Genomic DNA, 23,462 nt, shown 5'->3' with positions numbered 1-23,462 from the left:
GAGTCAATTAGCCAGCGCTTTAGTTTTGATTTATAGACCGGGGACCTCCTATGGCCTAATGGATTGCTGTATATTAATATGCAATGCGTATGTGTGTGCGGGGATGAATTAGAGTGCAGGAGACACAATAGAGGTCACAGACGTACCACTCGCTGCACCGTACGGCGGTTGAATTGGCGCCACTCCGGCCCCCAATTTTCATCCCTCACTCGAAAAGAAATTATCAATTTGTAATGTCGACATAATGGATGACGAACAATAATAAAGTGACTGCTCGGCTCGTTGAGATGAAGTCTTCCGATATCACTTGCCATGTGGAAATAATTAGGCGGGTCATAAAGATCGGGAGCAGCGATTGGTATCGTCTGGACTAAAAGGCATTATTGGCTGTCAGAGCGCCGCGTTCGGAGGACATTCATCAGCTCATATTTTTTCCCTCCTTTGTTGACCGGGGACAACAACCCGGAGATTAGAGACTCATCCTGGCTGCCTGTGGGAGTTGGGGGGGGGGGGGGGGGGGGGGGGAGAGAGGTCAGGATAGGTTCAAGAATACATCACCATCATCACCCTCATCATCATCATCTGACTTTTGTAACACACACGCTCTACGACCAGAGGCTATTTACGCCAATCCAAAGTCAAGAGGCCTCGTTCTGGTGGTTTATAGTTCACGGGGTCGTGAACTCTGCGGTCTATATCAGAAAAGGCCTGACAGAGGGGCTGCAATCACACGCACAAACAGGCACAAACACGCACAAACACGCACACGCACGTGCACACGCACGTGCACACGCACACAGGCAGTGAATCATTACGGTCGGGTGAAAACCTTTCATCTTCACAATGTCAACATTTCAGGCACTAACTAAGAAAAACAACCATGTTTTTTTACTTTCAGCACAAAGCACACAGCTCAGAGGAAACCTGACAAATGGTGCCATCAAATGAGTAATTTCTTCTTGCAAAGAACAGAACATTCCCTCTAATTATGAGTCTGAGCTCTCAATGCACTTTCCCTCAGCTCTGTAATTTCTTCCCGGCGAGTTCTTGATTTTTCTCCCTTAAAACGAGGTCACATTCGTCTTCTGGAAGTTGTGCTTATTAACCTTTCTAAATAGAAGGAAACTTTTGTAATTTTTTTTGCAGTGATGTCAAATGTTCTTACTGAATAAAAACGCAATTTGACTTGCTGCCATAGCCACACAGAAAACTAAAGCATGATTCGCACTTTGTGTGTCAACAACAATATATCTCGGTTAAGGTTAGAGAAAGATGGGTGTGAAAAATGAACCATAAGCAAAGTGTTTTTGCAGCGTTAACCCAGTGGCTCTAAAGCTGTTATTGCTTGTGACCCCTTAATATAACCTCTCGTGATAGGTTGCATGTCTGTTGTCAGCAGTTCAATCGAAGAGTGATTTTCTCCTCTCAGGAAAAAAAGAATTACATTCCCGTACAACAAAACTACGTTGTGAATTACTTTTTGAGGGGAAAGTATTGTGTCGGGGATTATGCTTGCTTTTGTCATATCACAAATAAGTTTCAGATAAGTCCACAGATGTGCATGGGGGGAGGGCGGAGCGGGGGACGCAAAGGGCTCTCACCCAGAAGTGTTGTTGCATTTTTGTTTCATTTCAATTTACAAAGCTTACCATTTGTTTCAAACTGTTTCAAACTGCGACGGTAATCCAGTAGAAAATATGTAATTGAAAGCGTAAATTTGCACGGGACGCTGTTTTTTTTTTAGGAGACAAGGAGTCCCGTAGAGTCGCCCGGTAGTCGGGTTAAAGTATTCAGGTTGTGATACAATAGCTGTTTTACTGGAGAGATGAAACATGTCAATGCTGGGAAATAGAGCAGTTGATGTGTGCTCCGACGGGCTGATGGCTTACATAACGGGTCGGGGTGAGTGATGCCCTTGAAGAGTTTAAAGGCTCGTGGCACCCTGTTGGCTAATGGAGGAAAGGAGCCAACTTCAGGTCTTCAAGGCATACACATTAGTATATTGCTTGGCCAAGTTAGTCCTTTTTAGGTACTCACCAGCACTTGGAGGGAATTTTAATAATTAGTGTCAGGAAAAGTTTCCCGAACAAATGGGAGTGCAGTGAAGGACGACATGGAGTTCTAAGAGATTATCGACAGTCCTCAGCAAATAGCTGCTAAAATCATCCCTCATGTCCAGGCTGATTACCACCAGTCACATTTCTAAGAGCTTTTAATGAGCATTAGGACCATTAGAGCTGCTGAGCACAAACCGGAGGATATTATATCAACCTTAAAATCAAGTCAAAGGATGAATCAATGCCCGCATGGGATTTAAAAGGTATACTTGTAATGGCAGCAGCCGTAGCAGCAGTAGATGCATAACTGTGGCGACTGCCCTGGGGGCCCACTGATAATACTCAATCTAACCGACCTCATTAAGGGACCCTTGTTTTTTACCTTCTCCATCTCACCCGAGATCTCCACAGCGCTGTCACGGCTTTCATAAGCGGGGATGAAAAAGCACACGTCTAATCTTTTCCTTTTCCACGAGTGTGTGCGTGCGTGCGTGCGAGCAGGGCGAAGATTACTAACGGTTTAATGGATAACGAAGCCTGACAGGTGGTGCTCTCGCCGAGATTAAGGACCGGTGGGTTAATGACGGTGTGGGTGAGATTGTCATAACTCACAATAAGGCCATTAAAGTGATATTACTGAGAGAGACCTCAGCTGATACGGGCTCAACTCTCCAACAAGGTGGCATTGGACGGAGGGCTCCAGACATTTTTCAGAAGTCTCTTTCTTTCTTTCTTTCTTTCTTTTATCTCTCGCCTGCAGCTGAGTGTAAATGGGCTTTGACTCAAGAAAAATCTTAGGAGGAAACAAGAGGTGAGACAAAGGAAGACACTGTAAGCTCCCGCTGCAGCATTCACCCATAAGTATGGGGTACGGAAAACTGTCAAGGCATGCCACATCTGTAATCAAGTGGAAACGTAGAGCTTTAGATTGCTATTATGCAGACAATCAGAAGCTGATTGGCTTTAAAATGTGACTAAAAACGTACCACTGAATTAACAGCACCAGGAAGTGGGGATGACAAATACACAAATAGCGCAAAGATTTAAAAAGAATATATTCAATTCAATTTTCAATTCAGTTTATTTTGTATAGCCCAATATCACAAATTAGCCTCAGAGGGCTTTACAATCTGTACACATACGACATCCCTGTCCCAGGACCTCACATCGGATCAGGAAAAACTCCCCAAAAATAACCTTTGACAGGGAAAAAAGGGAAGAAACCTTCAGGAGAGCAACAGAGGAGGATCCCTCTCCCCGGATGGACAGATGCAATAGATGTCATGTGTACAGAATGAACAGTATTACAAAGTTACATAAACACATTACATGAATATGACAATGTATGAATGGAACTCCAATCCATGAAACAGAAGGAGGTAGAGAGGGAGGGGGGGGGGGGGGGGGGGCGCATCAGCAGGGCCGACGCGGGAGGCCGGCTCACCAGGCATCAGACACCTCCAGGTCCAATGGACCCTATGAGACGTGAAGTCACAACGACTCCGGGGAGGAAGCAGAGTTAATAAGGTGCAATGGAGAGATGTAAATTCATCCATAAGGAGAGAGAGAAGATGAGATAGGTGCTCAGTGTATCCTAAAACGTCCCCCAGCAGCCTATAAGCCTATAGCAGCATATCAAGGGGCTCGACCAGGGCAAACCTGATTCAGCCCTAACTATAAGCACTATTAAAGAGGAAAGTCTTAAGTCTATTCTTAAATGAGGTGACTGTGTCTGCCTCCCGGACTGAAAGTGGAAGCTGGTTCCATAAAAGAGGAGCTAGATAACTGAAGGCTCTGGCTCCCATCTACTTTTTAGGACTCTAGGAACCACAAGTAGCCCCGCATTTAGTGAGCGCAGCTCTCTAGTGGGGCAATATGGTACTACAAGCTCCTTAAGATATGATGGTGCATCACCAATCAAGGCTTTGTAGGTGAGGAGAAGAATTTTAAATGTGATTCTTGATTTTACAGGGAGCCAGTGCAGAGCAGCTAATACAGGAGTAATATTATCTCTTTTCTTAGTTTTTGTGAGTACACGAGCTGCAGCATTCTGGATCAACTGGAGTGATTTAAGAGACTTATTAGAGCAGCCTGATAATAAGGAGTTGCAGTAATCTAGTTTGGAAGTAACAAACGTGTGAACCAGCTTTTCTGCATCTTTTTGGGACAAGATGTGCCTGATTTTTTTAAATGATACGTAGATGAAAAAATGCAATCCTTGAGATTTGCTTAACGTGGGAGTTAAATGACAAGTCCCGGTCAAAGATAACTCCGAGGTTCTTTACCACATCACCAGATATATGTATATATATATATATATATATATTTTTTCTTTCTTCCACTTCCTCCTGGACAAAGACCAGCACATTCCTCCACTCAGAGGAGCACTCATGACCAGTTGAAGCTGCAGGGACAACAGCGAGGAGAGGAGGCTGTGCAGTTCACTACCCCCCTCTGGTGGTCAGCAGGGGCCCCTGCAGTGTCCAGCGGGGGCCAAAGGAACAAAGGAAAGAGAGGTGGAACAATGGAGTCCAGAAAGCAGCAGCACAGTGGCAGAACACAGTTGTTTGGTGACTTAACAGGTTGCATAACAATAACAAATGAAAAATGTTTTAAACATGCACTTGATGGCTTCATTTGTGCTTCAAGGCTGAGGCGAATGCTTCATGCTCCAGGCAAAAAAAGTGAACAGGAGATAAGGCTCTTAGGGTGCCGAGGGATATATCTGGAAAACAGAAGAAGTAAGACAACAAACTTGAATTGTTTGTATTGTTATTGCTTCTCTTAAACATGTCTCTGCGCTCTGGTATGCAAAATCAAAAATGCGGAGAGAAATCCGATTTCCGTAGCGCATCGGTAGGGGCCACGTTTCACCAACTAGAATGAAATAGCACCAAAAGAAGTCATTGCCTTTGTCTTTGTCAACTCCTGACTTCTTTACCGACAAACTCTGCATGAAATACGCTGTCAAATGACTCGGACACATAAAAAAAACCACACACACAACAAGTGAGGGAATTCCTTCTCTGGGATCCAATACAGCTCTCGGGGATAAAACATTGCATTCAGAGAACATCACAGTGTTCCTGGCTCTCCCAGTGGCTCTCCCAGTGTAATATTCCACTACTGTTTCAGGGAACTCAAGGCGTTCAAGGTTGGAAACGATGATTCTTTTTGAGAGAAAACCACTCCAACAGCAACACTGTGGAGAACCTTACTATTCTTGTTTCACACGTTATGAGAAAAGACAAACAGACTCAACAGGCTCAACATATTCATTCGACTCTCGATTAAATTTGGTCTTTTCAGAGTCTTGACAGGTCTACAGCTGTTCCCGAACCTCGAAGCCCTGAGAGGCCGATCCTGTGCCATGAATCTGTGTCACTGTGGACCTGCAGGTGTCAGAGCTCCCCCCCCCCGCCCCCCCGCACCTGAACAACATCCACCTGCTGTCACCCGTATCCTCCGGGACCACACCCAGTCAGTCCTCCGCTCATCAGATTACTGATCTCCGCCACAGGCTTGTACCTGTGTGGATCTCGTCACTCCATATATATATTCAGGCAGAGTCGTCTTTGCACTCACCTCCGCACACCTGGAAACACCTGGAAACACCTGGGCCGGAAGAAACAGAAAGCTCCTTCTTCTTCTCTTTATTTGGGTCCATGTGTTCTGTAGCTTTTTTTTTAGGTCAGCTTTGCTTTCTGCAACCCAGGACTGTTAAAGTGGTTTGAATTGACGCTACTTTGGATATAAAAACATATTAGCACACTAAAAGGTAAGACTTGTGTTTCCAGTGCCATAATGTGCACATGTAAACACAATGAACTCTCCTTTCTATTACGGCTCTCCGTCTCCTATAGACCTCTCATTAACGGATATCTTTACCGTTTCTTACAGCTGTGTGTGTTATCATTATGAACTCATTGTCAGCGGTGTCATTTCCCCAGTCCTTTCGCTGGGATGTGGGCTGGATGTTGTAGCGAAGCGTCCGTGTGAAGATTGTGTGCCAGTGGGAGATAGAAGGTCTCCGCTGATGAAAGAGGAAATGCAATAATTTATCTTCTCATTTTATTACAGATTAAAATGGGCTGCTTCACATTCGTCAAATTGATGGTGGTCTTCTTCAACTTGCTTATCTTTGTGAGTATGTTTTCGCTTTGATTGCATGATCGCGTATGAGGAGGGGTGTGTGTGTGCGTGTGTGTGTGTGTGTGTGGGGGGGGGGGGGTTGGGTGTTCCTTGATTATGATGAATCTTAACATGAAAAGTTACAGTACAGTATATAAAAAATAAAGAAAAAACAGACAAACAATAGCTTTTCGGCAAAATGCCTAGAAAATAATTTCATGCCGCCCCTCAAGGCAAACAGACGGTACATAAACAGTTCGGATCACTGAGCCAGAAGGCCTAAACGAAGCTCCTTTCTCCTCCACTTTCTCCCCACCGTAGCAATTTTCATCTCATTAACTTCAAAGGCTCTAATTTTGCCACCTACATCTCCGGCTTAATGTTGATAACTAATGTGCTTTGTGAAATGGAGAGAAACTTTGGCGAGGGTAAGCTGAATGCGTCCGCCGAGTCGGGCCCACCTGGGCTCCCACTGTCACAGATGAGGCTCCCAGCACAAGTCATCATTTTTCCCCGCGTTGCGACGCCTGATGAATCTGGCAGCTCTCGAAAACTCACAGCGGCACACTGATTACGCCGTCGTCTCCTCTTCGTCTGCCTGATGAAGGACATAAGGGGGGCCGGATTCAAATAAGAGTCGACGTTCTTCATCGGAAGTCATCGAAGCACGTGTAGTTGCTAACCGTGACGTTATGAGGATGGAAATATTACTTTACAGAGTGCACAGCTTGCAGGATTTGGGATTTAACAATTTCTGTTTGCATCAAATGTACTTTTTTTTTCACTTCCATTCATGAATGATCTCTTAAAGATCTGAAAATAAAACGTGGCTGGACAAACAGGCAGTAACTGTGACACACAGCGCTCCAACGGGCCTCTGTGCTCTGCCGATCTGAACGCATCAGAAATTAGAAGCGTGTCCAGACCGACGGTCGAGCGTATAGGAACTTAATCAGATTGTCTGCTCTCGGTAATATGACCAATGAAAAAAAAAAATTTCAACTCGACTGACGTCTTTCTCAATCCAGCCTTTTCAAAGAGAACCAATTGCATTTCAAATGTGGCGGGCCGGGCCCGTTCTCTTTTCTGCTACCTCTGTATCTTTCTATCTCTCCATTCACCTCCCCCTGGAGGCCTTGGCCTCCGATTCTGCAGCCTGTTATTCATTCCCTCTCCTCTAACCCTAATAGGTTTTATTTCCCATCTCCATAGATTCGACACACTGCACCCCCCCCCAATCCTTAATCTTTCAGAAACCTGATTTACTTCCAGTCCTTTTGCCATGTGGGTGTTCAACTGACAGGGCATCCACCTGCATGTGGCACACCATCAAAGGGATTAGACATCTTTCAACAAAAAAAAAACCTATTGTGCCAGCTATAATTATACCTGGTGAGGGATAATGGTGGCACACAAGGAGTTAGAGGGGGGAATATGCTTGTCGTATTACATTCAGGCAACGGTGCACTGATGGCACTGAACAGGTTCAAGAGACGAGAAGAGAGAACCCGGAGTGAAAGGTGGGGCGAGGCAGAGAGAATCAAGGAGAGTAAAAAATAGATAGGGAGAGCGGGGCCAAGACAGAGAGACAAAGAAAAGAAGGGGGGAGATGATCCCCACGTGGGCGATGTCAGCGGTTGACAGGAGATGTCGAGTGTCGGGGGCCAGGTGGTGGGGGAGCGGTTGGCCCCCTGACTGCATGGAGCCTGATGGAGCCTGACAGACAATATCAGGTTTCAAACATGTTTTCTGCAGAGGATGAGGAAGGAAGGAGAAATCACTCAGTGCGAGGAGTTCAGGGTGAAATACACAGAGGAGATGGAGGAGGGAGAAGGTCAGATGTGGAGAGATGAGGAAGGAGAGGCATGCAGAGAGAGATAATGGGATCAGGTGATTCCCTGACTGTAATATGAAACATGTGACATGTTTGTTTTTTTACGAGTGGGTTTTACAGGTTTGCAGCCAATAGTTTCTATAAATGCACTTCAGTGTCCTAATGAGATGCCTGCTCGCCTTGTTGATGTTCATAGTCAGAGATTATGAAGCAAGTTGAATTACTGTAAATTCTCTGTAAAGTTTGTATGACCACGATTCTTCATTTAAAACTAATATTTCATAATATTCAAGTAAGACTGTTTCATCTGCATCCATTTTTGTATTAGCAACATTAAACTGTCCCCCATCTCCAACTGTGTTCTTGATCAATTAAAGATGGTGTACAGCGCATTTTTGCATGCACAATCAATCAATAATATGAATAAAACATGCACAACTATTTCACATTAAAAAGCCATCCGGCGGCTCAAAGGGCTACACTCTGTCCCGTTCTAAGAGCTTTAAAACTAAAATCTGGCTGACGGACGATCGGATGGTTTTCTGTCATAATTCAGTTCAGCTGTATTAAAGTTTTTTAGCACTTCCATGATTCAACTTCCCACATGGCTGTTGTAAAAAGGGAAAGTAAGGGTGGAAGACAGTAAACGCCCCCTCCAATGACTTCTGAACACCCCAAGGCTTTATTCAGCAGCACAAGATGATCACTAAATGGAGTCCATGTGTGACATGAGTGGGGCGATAAAGGCAGTCCTGGAAAAGGTCAGTCATTTTCGTTCAGAAAAGGGAAAAAGAGGCCAAATTGTCGCTGCGGCCCGAGGCGCTCACCTCTGTCTCACAAAAGGACTCTTCCTCTCAGAAAGGAGTGAACGATATTGAGGTGTCACTGAGAGGTGATGGTGAGCGATGGTTGCTGATGTCCGGATTAGATGGCCTCTCATTTCCAAAATCCTATTACCCCCTCAAGAGCATGGTGAGCCCACCCAGAGACTGACGTTTAACTCGCTATTGTTAAGTGTGTATTACATCCTCTGGAAAACCGCTTTGTTTCCAATTTTCATAAATGACAGGGATTTTGTGCGTACATTGCGTTTGCTAGTTTTTGTTTGTATGTTGTTCACGATGTTTTCTTTGATCCTCCTGTAGCAGTGTGGCCTGACCCTGATGGCCTTGGGGATCTGGGTGAGCGTGGACGGGGGCTTCTTCCTCCAACAGATGGGGCTGTTCTCCGACCAAGGCATGCAGGTCGTCAGCGTGGGCTTCTTCTGCATCGCCGTCGGGGGCGTGCTGCTGCTGCTGGGGCTCCTGGGCTGTTGCGGGGTCCACAAGGAGAGCAAGTGTCTGCTGCTCACGGTGGGTGTAAAAAAGGCAGAGGCAAGTCGAGGGCCCTGAAATAAGACAAGTCGTACACTACAGTTCTAGAGACGCTGAGACAAAGAGAATAATCTCTCCTCCAACGGCCTTCGGGCAACTTCCCAGCTGTTGTCCCGTTGGTCACAACGAACAAGTTGAAACTGTCGACCTGAAAATTGAGTGCAGCAGTGAGATGTAAAATATGAGCATCGATCAACGCCCAAGGAGCTGCTGCTGCTCCCGATGTCCTCGTTGAATTCAACAGGAGAACATCATTTGACTCACCCTGCGTGCCCACTGTGGACAAAGTCCATTCTAAAGCAGCTTCCTGCATCGGCTGTTCAAATAGCTTTTAAATTGTGCAAAATAACTGGATTTCTCATGAAATTTCTCAAATGACAATTGAGGAGTTTGGTCACGGTGACAAATCCCCAGAGATGTATGCTCAACACACATTTCCTGTCTGGTTCGGTCCCAGATAAACCCCCCTGTACACTACAGACAGGAACAAGCTGCTGAACATAGTTTAGTTTAGTTTATTAACTGGATCCCCACATAGTGGGACCAATAGCAGCTAAAGAGCCAGATGTCTCTCTCAGGAGTTGGTGGAGACCAAAGCAGAGATAAAAGAGAGTGAACTTACATTCACATGTCTGCTGGATGTTATGCGCATTAACGCAGAGGAATTCCCAAGGCCTCGCCAACAGCTCCGATAATAGCCGCATCCTCCCCTCCTGCCTCATTCATACCCTCAACGCCCCAACCCCCCCCCCCCCCTCTCCTTGAAAGCTGGTGCACATTATTATGCTCATTAGCGACGAGGCTAACTACCTCTTAGTCCACTGCAGCGGGTCTAATGAGGAGCACAGGCGACACGTTTTACCCCTGTAGAGGCCCCATCATGTCCACATGTCCCATCGCGTTGACTGATGACGGTGCAGCGGGTCCTGGACACGGCGAGTACCACGGCTCACGTGAGAAGCAGCTGTAATGGACTGGAAAACTGCAATGGAAGAGCAGCTCACTCAGGCTGTGTGTCTCTTGTTACCTACGACAATGGCTGTTTAACCCTGGATATTCAGATTACAAATATTTTTAAAAGGCTCTGTACTCTAAGATCCAATTCATTATTGATTTAAAAAAGATAATCAGAGCAAATGTTGAGAAAAGGTAATCCCGCGGTTTATGGAACATCCGTGCCTCACATGCAAAGATAAATACAGACTAGACAAAAGCTTGATTTGTATTAGTTTTATATAATCAAATACAGGAAAACACTCAAACTTTCTGCTCGTCTCCTCTTCTTCCCTCCATGCAGTTCTTCTCCATCCTCCTCGTCATATTCATCGCTGAAGTGGCAGCTGCAGTCGTGGCTCTGGCCTACTCTTCATTTGTAAGTCTCCCCCCTCTTCACCTCTTCCCCTTCATTCACTGCCTCATCACATCCGCTCCCTTCTATGACCCTTCCTCCTCCTCCTCTTCACTCCCCTTCCTTTGTCTCCTAATTCAACCTCGTCCCTCTCGGCCTTTCTCTTTCAGCCACTCACCTCCTCGTCCCACTCCCTGGATTTTATCTCTAATGTAAATTCTCCATCATTAAATTACTGGCTTTATGTCCGCCTCACTACATTCGGCTACTTAATGACTCCGGGATAGCCCGGGGCAGTGTGCGCCGTCGCTAACTTTGAGCAATTTATTACTCTGGAATATTGAAGCTAAAGCATTTTATATGCAAAACAGTCTATTTACATATGTGTTTCCCTCTCACTCTCTCGCTCTCTCTCTCTCTCTCACACACACACACACACACACACACACACAAACATACACACGCTACCTTTACATTACTGTAAGTGCCCCATATAATAATTACAGGGCTTTCAAATGAGCTATGTAAAAGGAGGTTAGTGAAGATGGGGATCTTAGTAAAGAAAAGAGTCGATTTTATTTTTTTAACCAATCAGAGGATGCATTTGAGTCCCCAGGAGTAAAATAGGTAATCTAAACAACATCCATCTGCAGGGAGGAGCTGATGAACCGAAATTGGACTCTGCAAAGAATCCCAGTAGTATATAGTAGTGTTCTGAAATACTGAGTTTTGAAGTTTTTGAAGGGCGACGAAAATGTCAAATTCTGTCAATTAGTTTGAAGGAATTCATTAACCAGCTATAATTAAGTCTTTAAAGTCCTATTCTTCTTAAAACAAGCAAGGTAGATTATTTATGCCGTTTATTTTCCAATGAATGTTACCCTGATTTGCAAATACTTGTTCAGGATCATGATCTGTTCTTATTAACGGGAGACATGTCTTGGTATTTGTGATAAACTGTATGGTATGTAATGGTTAAAACAGTTTTATCACTAGAGAAATCTGAAGGATCATATTTCACACTGCAATTCTTTTGGATTTCAATATCTCGATCCTTTAAAATATTATCAGAATCTTTTTTCTTTTTTTTTTTCATTTTTAAGTGCACAAGTAGCTTGGCTGCACTCATAAAAGATCAGCACAAATTGGTTCAAAGACATTGCATTTAAGTGATCTATTTGCATTTGATCACATACTCGATGAAGACTTGAAGTCAGAATTCGTCTTTTCGTCTTTGCCGGGAGCATCGATTCACCGTCCTTTATAGAAATTGGGAAAAAACTTGATTTCTATTGGACACCAAATAAAACATTTTACTGGACTAATAGATTTTTTTTTTTTTTATGGGACTCGACTATAAACAGAAACAATAATTGGATGATTTCTGTTTTGCAGTGAACAGGTCGACCTTCAACTCCTCTCTCAGCTATACTGTCCAACCCTGGTCTCTCACACAAAGAAGCTAAGAGAGTGTGTGTTTTTCAGTGTGTGTGTGTGTGTGTGTGTGTGTGTGTGCATGTGTCCTTGGAGGCTGAGCTAGGAGAACTGCTGTTGTCATTTACAAAACCTGAGCTATCGAGCTCGGCGAGCACTGTAAACGGCTTTTGTTGAAATGCCAGCTGGGGGGGTGGTGTGTGTGTGTGTGTGTGTGTGTGGGGGGGGGGGGCTCAGTGAAACACAAGACATAACTAAAAATGTGTCTTCCTGAAGGAGATCACAGATAAGGTTTAGAGTCAATTTAACGCGTCTTGTTAGCTTTAGTTTCATCTGTTCATTACGAACACAAAGGACATTGTCAGGTCCATCGCGGTTATGAGTGAGTCAGAGCAGCTGTCCATCTCCTGCTTTTGATAAGACCCAGTAAACACAATAGAATAATGAATATGGGCAATACACACCTAATATGCATACATATTACCAGCCTGTGTCAATAAGCAAGAGTCAGAGGCGTAGACAATCAAAGGGGAGGATAAATAAAGCGCTGATCTTTTCAGTCCTACTTATCTGCGGCATAAATCTGCCTTTTGGCCAGCGAGCCCCCGCAGCTCATCTAACCAAAGCACCAATAACCTTCAGGTGGTCAGAATAATGGAGATTTAATAAGCAATTCCATCGGGCATTATGAGAGGCCGTCAGTGGTCACGGTTGTTCTTTCTCCGCCAAGTGATTCGGAAGTGACCTGGGTGGAGATTTATTACCGGGGCCGATATGGACTTCACACTGGATGAATGAAATAGATGTGATGTGGCATTTATTGAATCACACCGACGTCCGTCGACAGTAAAGGAATGTTCCCTCAAAACGTTCCCTCAAAACGTAATCCAATAATGATTGGTGTTTACTTTAATATCTCCTCAGTAAGAGGAAAGATTAGCCCGAGTAATTGATGCGAGATGATTAACTTCAATTACTTCTGCTTTAATGCTGCACCAATCAATAGTATTATATACAAAATGGAATAATTGACTGTGTATGTGGAAGGGGTCCCTCATGACAAACCCACAGAGAATCATCACCAGTGCTGTAGTTAATCAGCTCTACGGAGCTTTGTGATCATTTGTTATTTTCAATAACATTACCTGCTCTTTGTTTGGATTAGTTGCAACTTTTATATATTTTTTTTACAGATGTTAAAAAAAGGAGGATTCTGTGGAAAGCGGTAAATGTCTTTTTTTAAAGTGATACTAAGCTCTGTGACTTAGAAGATAATAGATGCGGAGCATGAACTGAAGCTTTGTGGACCACAGAGGAAGAACAAAAAGTTTTATTCCGAATAGTTGGATCTGTCACCCTTATTTGCATCTTTTCTATTGTTGTTTATAATTTATTTGTATTTTTTGATATTTCAACAAAAAGGGGGATGGGAATGCCCACGACGAACCATTACCTTACCTCTTAGCAAAACAACGCTCAGCTGAGTGAGGCGCGGGGCAGAGTGACAGTGATGAATTAGCCGGCTGGTAATAACCCTCTCTGATCTCAGCCGCTCTCGCAGCTTCTTGGGGGGGCATTTTTAATTGTGGCATGTATCCCAGCATCCCCTCGGGCATCTCGTACGCCTGCCCCCTTTACTGTACACACACACACACACACACACAGGAGATGAAAAAAAAGAAAAGAAAGAAGCACTTTCAGACACATAAACCTGATAGACACTGGGTTGTGTTTGGCCACATACAGTAAAGCACACACTCACCCTCCTCGTCAAATGGGTGACTGTATGCGACAGGATTATTAATCAAAATGGGGAAAAAAACAGACTGAGGAAGGGAGGAGGGAAAAGCGTGCAAGAAAGCTAACCTGTTTGTTCGCGAAGGAATTCTTTCTTTTATTTTTGGATAAACACAAATAGCAGGCAAAATGTGTCCTGACCAAAGCCATCAGGAACATCAATATATATGTAAATGCCCCCCCCCCCACCCCCCCCCCTAGTTCACAACCATAAAAAGGAGAATAAGAATGGAGACTAATGTCAGGTCATCATTTGATTTATTTTCATTTTTTCCAGGTACCAGGCCGGGGCTGTTTATTTCCCAAGTGCTTTGTGTGAAAGATTTATTTTATTTCTGATGAATAGTTGACTCCCAGAGAATTACTTTTCCTGCCCGTGAAATCAGCTGCAGTATTTTATTTTCGGGGGCTTCCACAGTGTGTGGGGTGTGTATGTTCAAGTGTGTGTATGTGTGTGACACTGTTGGACTTCTGCAGTGAAGAGATGTGCTTGTACCAGGAGCTTATTTGCATGTATAGGCCTCTCATATACATACTGGATCCTAAAAGAGACGGTGTGTTGGCGCTGATGAAAAGTGGGTCTTTGATAGAGCTGCAACGATCAATGGAATGTAACAAAATACTTTTGATCAAGCACTGCACTTAAATACAATTATGAGGTACTTGAGTATATCCATTGTATGTTATTTTTTACTTAATTGGGTGTGGCTATGCGAAGCAGCCAGGCTCATAGAGGTCAACGCTTTGACGCTTTTCAGCAGGAAGTTTTCCTTTTTGGTATTTTCAGCAGTTTTCAGCCATTTTCAGCTGCTATATTATATATTTCGGCTTCAAACTTCAGATTTTAGCATTTTCTGAAGGAAATGCTTTTTCTAGTTCGGTGTGGCTATGCGAAGCAGCCAGGCTCATAGAGTCTGTGCTGCTTCGGAAAAAGCCAGGAAAGGAGGCAATGAAGGAAGGAAGAAAGGAAAGAAGGAAAGGAAATGAAGGAAAGGAAGGAAGCCAGGCAAGGAGCCAAGGAAGGAAGGAAGGATGGACCCCCCCTGCGCTCTCTGTGTGTGTATTAGCGATTTAATCCATTAGTTGTTGCAGTGTTAACTTTTGTGTGAAGGGACATGTTACGTATTTGGTAAGTAAGACATATCTGGAAAGTGTGCATATTTAGAAAATTAGGATATTCTGAAAAATTAGGACACGTCAGAAAAGTGAAGACAGATTTGTGATGGCTTTCTTGAAAACATTTTGCCCGAGTTCGAGTTGCGTTTAGTTAAGGTCAGAGGCGCAGGAATCCAGAACGTCAATAAGCGTCCTTCCGTGTGGTTTCTCTCAGGCAGAGAGGATCCTCAAAGCGTGGGCGACCCCTGCTTTACAGAGAGATTTCGGCAGCGATCCTGTGTTTACGAAGATCTGGAACACTACCATGACAGAGGTACAGTATCTGCATTGTTTGTTTTCAATGTATGCATTAATGTACTGCTTTCGCACGTGTTCTAAACTACTGGATATGTATAAACACTTAATTTCCCTTTTCCCAAATCACAAAATCAGGTTTTACATTCATTTTCCATCTTCTTGCAGACATTTTTCTCCTTTCCTCTCCATGAAAATCAGCTTAATGAATCTTGAAAATGCTCACAGCCAAACCTATATAATTTTGGATCACTATTCAAATGATTAATTAATTCTATAATATTTGTGTGAAGGTTATATTATTGCATGTTGCAATAAAGATGCATGGAGGACTTCTTTTTGGAACTCTTCTGTGGTGCATGGAAACATTTTCCAACAAAGGCAACTCATAGTTCACTTTCAATGTCCACCCCATAAAGTATACACCACATTATAATGCTCTCAGTGCAGCGTATTTTCACTTAATACACACTAAATATATTTCACTGTTTTGTACCATCAGGAAATTACCCAATATGTTTGCCAACGAACACTTCTGCTAGGTTTTAAAATATACAAATACCAACCAAAACTATTGACCGCACCTCCATTTCAATTGCACGCATATGTTTCCCGTCACCTTTAAGTACAATCATTACATTTATAAAGGAATATGCACCATATGTGCTCAATATAAACTGAAATATTTGTGAACCAGGGGATTTCTGAGCCCCTGAGGGTTAATTTAATAGACTAAATGTTCTCTCGGTGTCCTTCAGTGTACAAATAAAACAGACAAAACAACCAACCTGTTTCTAAAGTGCACCGCGACAATTTCTGAACTGAAATCAAATCAAAACTGTAAACTGTGTGCAAAATCAATCGGCCTTAATCCATTCGTTTTACTTCAGCTCACCTGCACACAATGGTCTAAGTCAAGGTAACTCGGGGACCTTCTATCTCTCATTTTACGCCCCTGAAAAAAAAATAAACTTCCATTCCTACCGTGTGACAGCTTTACAATGGCTCAGTTTACATTGGCAAAGTGAAACATTCAAGCAATGTCTGACCTTGACAAAAAACACACACACACACACACACTAGTATTGAGTGAAGCAGAAGCTTTGGCTGTTGTGAGGTGAATGGAATTTAGTTGTTGACACTCAAAACGTCTAAAAATGACATTTGTAAAACTCAAAGCAATGTTGTGCCCCAGAGTCACGATTACTTGATAGTTTTCAAAGGTTTAACTTTTTTTGAGTGCTCACCCAGTAAATGCAACACAGTAAATACAAAACAACTTCCTCTCACACAGCAGCAAGTTGGACAAATGGTTGGACAATGGAGGGGGCTAACGCTTATGAATAATTCAATTCAATTCAATTCAATTCAGTTTATTTTGTATAGCCCAATATCACAAATTACAAATTTGCCTCAGACGGCTTTACAATCTGTACACATACGACATCCCTGTCCCAGGACCTCACATCGAATCAGGAAAAACTCCCCTAAAATAACCTTTCACACGGAAAAAAGGGAAGAAACCTTCAGGAGAGCAATAGATAATAAGAGGACATCTTTATCCACGCAGGAATCTCGTTGTGTGTTTTTCTGAAATGCTTTCCTCCCTCTCCCAGCTGGAGTGCTGCGGTTTCACCAACTACACAGACTTTGTCGGCTCTGAGTTTGAAAAGGAGAACGAAGGCCGTCTGCCGCCAAGCTGCTGCTGGACCAACAGCACCCCCTGCAGCCCTTACGAGGCAGAGCGCAGCGCTGTGCAGGTGAGATTAAGAACAGCGCGACGGATAGATGAACCAAACAGCCGCAAGTTGTAAACATGGAATATTTACAATGCTAACTCCCATTCCGCACATGAAGGCAGCATCAACACTGCCTTTGCATTGACTACTGGGCAAATAGTCAAAAACGGGTAATCTTATTTTCTCAGTCAATCCTTGGGATACCATTAATGTTTTTCTCCTCATAGAGGAACAAGTACAGGTAACATTGATGGTAGGAAAGTCACAATACCAGAAAAATGTAGTCGGTGCCAGTGCCAGTTGAATTCCACGATTCCCGATACCCAATTCAATAGCTTGGTGAAATTACAAAAACAAAACAAAAAACTTCAACATACATCGATAGTAAGTTCACAACGTCCTTTCAGCTGTATAACATACAGTACATACAAAAATACCTTATTACCTTAGTCTCAAAGACGTTCTGGGGGAGATCTATTGACAGGATGACGTTAGTTTCAAGCCCTGACCCTTGGTACCTGCCGTGCAAATGTTGGCATCGACTCGGTAAATCAAAGCATCGGTTCTTGTGACATCCTTTATTGATGGTGGTCACAACATCGACAAGACCTTTGTCTTTTGTTATGTCAATTATGTATTAAGAAAGTATCATTCTGTTGACACAAACCATTTTGCTCAGGGCTGTTTCAAACATATCTTGGAGACTATCAAAGAGCACTCCATCATCGTGGGAGGCATCACAGCAGGAATTGGAGTCTTAGAGGTAAAATAACTAAACTTTCAAAACTGTGAGTCAGTGCTTTGGTACATCATAAAGAGTGTAAACATCAACACACTCTTACTGCAAGTCCTGTGTCTTGGTTAAAATCAGTGGTGGTAATTCTGTATCTTTATCATAAGAGGGGGGGGGGGGATTAGAACCCCGGACATCGACATGGAGCCAGCTTTTCTGAGAACGGGACCTTTTGATAATGATATAAAACAAGTTTGAAGAGATAACACTGTGGGTATATATATATTTATATATATATATATATATATATATATATATATATATATATATATATATATATATATATTTAAATTATTCTTCATTATTACTATAGACCCCTGTAATGTCTGATTATCATCTGATCTGCACAATTGTAGTAGCCTCAAAATAATACAAAAACAGATGAGCTTTTTCATTATGTTGTTTCCTCAGATTGCTGCTATGATAGTGTCCATGTACATGTACTGCCACCTGGACACGACAATCAGCTGAGACTCCTTCAGGGAAATACCAGTCGGGACAGAGAAACTTCATTATTTATTTTGTGTCTTTTTACTTTCTGGTTTGCTCTATTTTCAGAAAGACATCCACATAGAACAGTTTTATTTGCACCTGCATAGCATAAATATTTAATATTTGCCAATAAAAAACGTCAGGACACCTGATTGTTCCCTGTATATTTATTCAATGGACAACCTTTTTTACAAGTGTATATGATGAACCAGTGAATCAATTATTCTCAAAGGTGTCAAGTGTAGTTCTGAACCGCTCGAATGTTATCGACAACTCTGCAGTTCTACGCGGCTTTTTAGCCTCTTTTAGCTGCTACTTTTGGTCCATTCTGTTTCAGTCTCAGGGTTTCCAGAGCCAGCAGGCAACTGTTTTATCAAACAAGCTTGGATGAACCCACTGTACACTACCTGTCCAGCACCAAACAGCAGACGGACACAGTTGGAGATTAGCTGGCAAGCACTGAGCAACACAAAACTACCACAAAGAGATGCAAAACTACCACAAAGAGACGCAAAACGACCACAAAGAGACCGCAAAGAGATGCAAACCTACCACAAAGAGACGCAAGACGACCACAAAGAGACCGCAAAGAGATGCAAACCTACCACAAAGAGACGCAAGACGACCACAAAGCATCTCAAAACAACCACAAAGGGACTGCAAAGAGATGCAAAACTGATGCAAAACAACCACAAAGAGATGCAAAACTACCACAAAGAGATGCAAAATGACCACAAAACATCTCAAAACAACCACAAAGAGATGCAAAACTACCACAAAGAGATGCAAAATGACCACAAAACATCTCAAAACAACCACAAAGAGACCGCAAAGAGATGCAAAACAACCACAAAGAGATGCAAACCTACCACAAAGAGACGCAAAATGACCACAAAGCATCTCAAAACAACCACAAAACGTTGCCAAGTGACATCAAAGAGATGCAAAGCAATCGCAAAGAGGCACAAAACGACCACAAGGCGATTCCAAACGATGACAGAACAAGGCAAAACAAGCACAAAGAGGCGCAACACAAAGCACTCAAATCAACCAAATAGGAGATGCCAAAGGACATAAAAAAGTCTCAAACCAAAAAGAAATGTGAAACAACCGTAATAACCAAAATGCCTTTTTTACATATCTGTACCCAGCGGCCCCATTGTCTCATAGTGCTTAGATGATTTAGATGTCCAAGACCACAATTTATTCTAAAAACCTGTATTTAAAGCCGTATTCCCCCATATGACAGGCCGTGCAGTACATCTTTTGTCCTGTTTACGATTCATCAATGTTCCATCTCCTGCCCTTGAATATTACCTGCATAGTGGGACCGGGCTAAGTTAATACTGACCAACAGAATGCCTGACAAAAGGATTGCAGTGTTGTTCAGCCATGCAGCAGGTTATCTGTCGCTACTGAATTAGTGTATCTCAAAACCACAGTTCAACTGTCTTTATGCAATGCGATGCAATGTGTGTGTGTGTGTGTGTGTGTGTGTGTGTGTGTGTGTGTGTGTGTGTGTGTGAGAGAGAGAAACAGAATGACAGTGAACGAAAGCGATCAACAGAAAGAGATCACCTATTTTCAGTCTTGTGTGGAAAGAATTCAGCATAGCCATAATTTATTTCTATAAGTCTCAAAGAGGAGATCCTCAAATGTCATTCCTTAAGCTCCTCTGATCAATATGTTTGTATTAACGATGGATGAAATGTCAACGCATAATGTGAAAAGTGACAAATATGTAGTTCCCATCAGCTCTATAGAGCTTTTCAGCATCTTTTAGCTCATTGTTTTGGTTTTAAGGCCCAATTCCTTATTCTATAGTTCAGCTCTCATCAGCATTGTTTCCGTTACCAGCAAATAACATCTGTGAAATCCTCGCAAGACTAAATGGCCAGCACCAAACAGCAGATAGACAAAGATATTGATGTTAAAACAAACATCTCGGTGCAAAATCGCCAGATATGTTTCTCAGTAGTTTGAAAAGAGGAAAACAGAGGCTCTTCAGGTGGATACAGTCAGTACAAATGAATGCTAATGTTGCTGTGTATTTAACGGGTGGTGTTCAGTTCTCACGTTCAGTTCTCTCTCTTTTACTGTTATGTTTTACAGTTACCACTCTGTTGCTGCTCTTGTTTCCTTTTTTATGCATTTCAGTCCAGACGATCATTGGATTTTGAGTTCAACTCAACTCGACTTGACTGGTTCCCTTCAAACGCCGTCATCCTTCCTTTTTCCTCCAGAGATTGCATTTCTCTTGTTTTTAAACATAAACAATGTAATATATAAGAGGGAAAAAAAACGTCAGTTATTAAGACAAAGTACAGCACAACTGATGATGATATTGACACAATATGGCTCATGTTCATATAGGTACAGTGAGGCAAACAGGGGAAGTGCACAAAGTGCCTGAGAACTTGTGTGTATGTACTGTAGGTGTCATGGTGAATGTATGTATGGAGGTATGTGTCACATGTTGGGGAGGGTAGATGTATGTGGACATGTATGTGTGAGGGTATTGATCATATACATGCTTATATATTGTCATAATGTTATGCTTTTGTCAGGTTACTCAAGTTCAGAATAACACATAGAAGGTGACATTTGTGTCTGGGAATGTCTGCTTCTCACAACAAACCCATATGTTATCTTCTAGTCTCATTAGAAAGTGGACTGGCCTTGCAGGGCTCAGTCCTGTGAAAAGAGAGGAGGAGATGGAATTATCCCCCTCCTTGATAGTTCAGCACCAATTAGAAGTTAGGATGATGCACACGAACCTGTGAGGAAATCTGTGTGTGTGTGCTTCTGGTTCTAGAGGAGGAGTTGTTGTGACTCCCCTGGCGTTGCAATCGCAACGCTTGTACTTTGCTTGTGATCAGAGAAATAAATCTACCAGAGCGAGAGAAGTTGTTGGCTGAATTCTTCCAAAGGCTCTACCAGGCAGATGATTTTGAACCACGCTTACAGTATAGATGAAGATGAATGAAAGAGGTTCAAACTTTGTATTCCAAGAGATTAAATGAAACTCAAGATAGAAAGAAAAATCCCAGTAATATGGAAAATAAAGGCAAGATGAAATCCTCTCTCCCCTTGCTCTTTCTATATTAATGTTTTCTGTGCGTTTTGTTTAATTATATAATAATAAAAACTAAACTAAACTATGAATTATGTTGTGGCCAAACACTAATGTTCTTCAAGGCAGGCTTGTTGAAATGGAGGGACAGGGAGCGGGAAGACAAACCAAGTTCGTTCTTCAACCCAATTATACACCTGCGAGGTATTTAGGGTTAAATATGTCAGCGTCTCAGCGGTGCTGAGCTCCATGTTTAACAATAGCCCCCGGCTCCCTAACTCACACATACACAAAATCAATATTCCATCTACATCTCAGCCATCAGCCTTTGAGCTTGGCTCATCAGAATGCTCAATAGGTCAAAAAAGACATTTAAAAGGCGGCAAGCACACACACCGATATGAACCAGCAACTTCTGACTGACAGGCACAAAGGGCCAGGTCTGGAGCTATGGGCTGGTGAAGATGGATATGTGTGTGTGTGTGTGTGTGTGTGTGTGGGTGTGTATGTATGTATGTGTGTGTGTGCCTGCGCGTGCTGACAATGAAACAAATGACTTTTGGAGAAAAGGCCCTACACGCTGCTGTTGGCACTGTCAGTTAGTGCATAACACACAGCCAGTAACACACACACTAGTACACTTTATATTCAGTCAGAAAATCCATCTTAATTAGAGGTGATGCAAAAGTATTTGGTTCACAAATACAAACAGTGACATTCGGCTCACAAACACACAGGGCAGACTTCATTAACACGACTGACACGTCCATGTTGATGAGACGGATAGAGAACGGGTGGCCACCCGGTGTTCATGCACCCTCAGCTGTTTTCAATCATAATGGATTATTCCCAGAAAAAAAGATGCGCTCAATAGAAAATTCTGATTCATCACAACTTGGTTCTTGCGTTTGCTACACTGTTTATATCAGTAATAACACAACCCTACAAAGTTAATTGTTGATATCTGGGAACATTCACCGCAAGAAAGTCAGATAGGTGCAGAAATACAAGGGGCCCAATCTCAATGTGCACTCACAGACTCACGCTAAGTCCGTGAGGGTTTAGGGCTGTGCCTGCCATCTTTGAATGTTTGAGGGCTCTCCGGCAGACATTTTGAGCCCTTTATGAACCCTTTCCCTAAGTCTGCATAATGCAGACTTTGCCCGGGGGAATTACCCACAATATGCACCGTTAAACACGGGGGGGACCAGTGGAAGCATGAAATCTTAAAAAAAAGAGAAAGAAGGTAAACAACATATGGGATTAAAGATGGACCACAAAGACATGAATACACAGCTCTGCACCATAGTTTCTAAACATTACTTTTCTACGTAAACCTAACATTAGGAGAGTACTTTAGAACATCATTAACTAGCGCTAGGACGTCTATGCTATGCTAGCTACTGAAGCTATAATAATGTATACACATGCTGCTTTTGCTTTTTTTTAAAAGATCATAACAGTAAATAAAAAAGACTATCCCGGCTTTAAAGGAACCGGGACTTACGTAATTGAACTGTCTTCCGTCTCAATCGCCAGGTGATGTCGTGTTTCACTTTTACACTGTGGTCTGAAAACGTTAGGTTTTAGCTTTAACTTATTAACATGTTATTGTAGAGGAATATTGTAGACTCTTCAGTCTGCTTTTCTCTGAAAGCTACTTTTGTATTTTTCCAGAAATAAGCTAACCTTTCTTCAGGGAGTGCAGTTAGTGACAGTGTGGGCTCCACGGTAGCTCTGACCGCTTGACTAGCAGCGGGGGGGGGGGGGGGAGATCAGTTTAAGGACGACCGAGAAGAGTAATGCACACGATTGTTGGAGGTGTCGATCACGAAAGTACAGGTAAGAAGGAAAGATTCACTCGTAGACACGATGCAAAAAATAAATACATTTTACAGGTTGGCGAGTCGCGCCCTTTCCAGGACGCCACTCAAGGACTCGAAGAAGACCGGGTACCCCGAACTGCTGTTGGGGATATAAG

At 42.9% G+C, this 23,462-nt stretch overlaps 1 protein-coding gene across 1 annotated transcript; it reads left to right on the top strand.

Moving 5' to 3' along the window:
- Window positions 1-6,143: 6,143 nt before the first annotated feature.
- Window positions 6,144-18,387, top strand: LOC117730008 (tetraspanin-1). The gene is made up of 7 exons (XM_034531457.1): window positions 6,144-6,200; window positions 9,168-9,374; window positions 10,693-10,767; window positions 15,305-15,403; window positions 17,001-17,144; window positions 17,803-17,886; window positions 18,328-18,387. Exons 1-7 carry the CDS (start codon window positions 6,144-6,146, stop codon window positions 18,385-18,387), a joined length of 726 nt encoding a protein of 241 aa, XP_034387348.1.
- The last annotated feature ends 5,075 nt before the right edge of the window (window positions 18,388-23,462 follow it).

Source organism: Cyclopterus lumpus, chromosome 4 (genome assembly GCF_009769545.1).
Source record: "Cyclopterus lumpus isolate fCycLum1 chromosome 4, fCycLum1.pri, whole genome shotgun sequence".
Lineage (NCBI taxonomy): Eukaryota > Metazoa > Chordata > Actinopteri > Perciformes > Cyclopteridae > Cyclopterus > Cyclopterus lumpus.
This window is presented reverse-complemented; position numbering and strand designations above follow the sequence as displayed.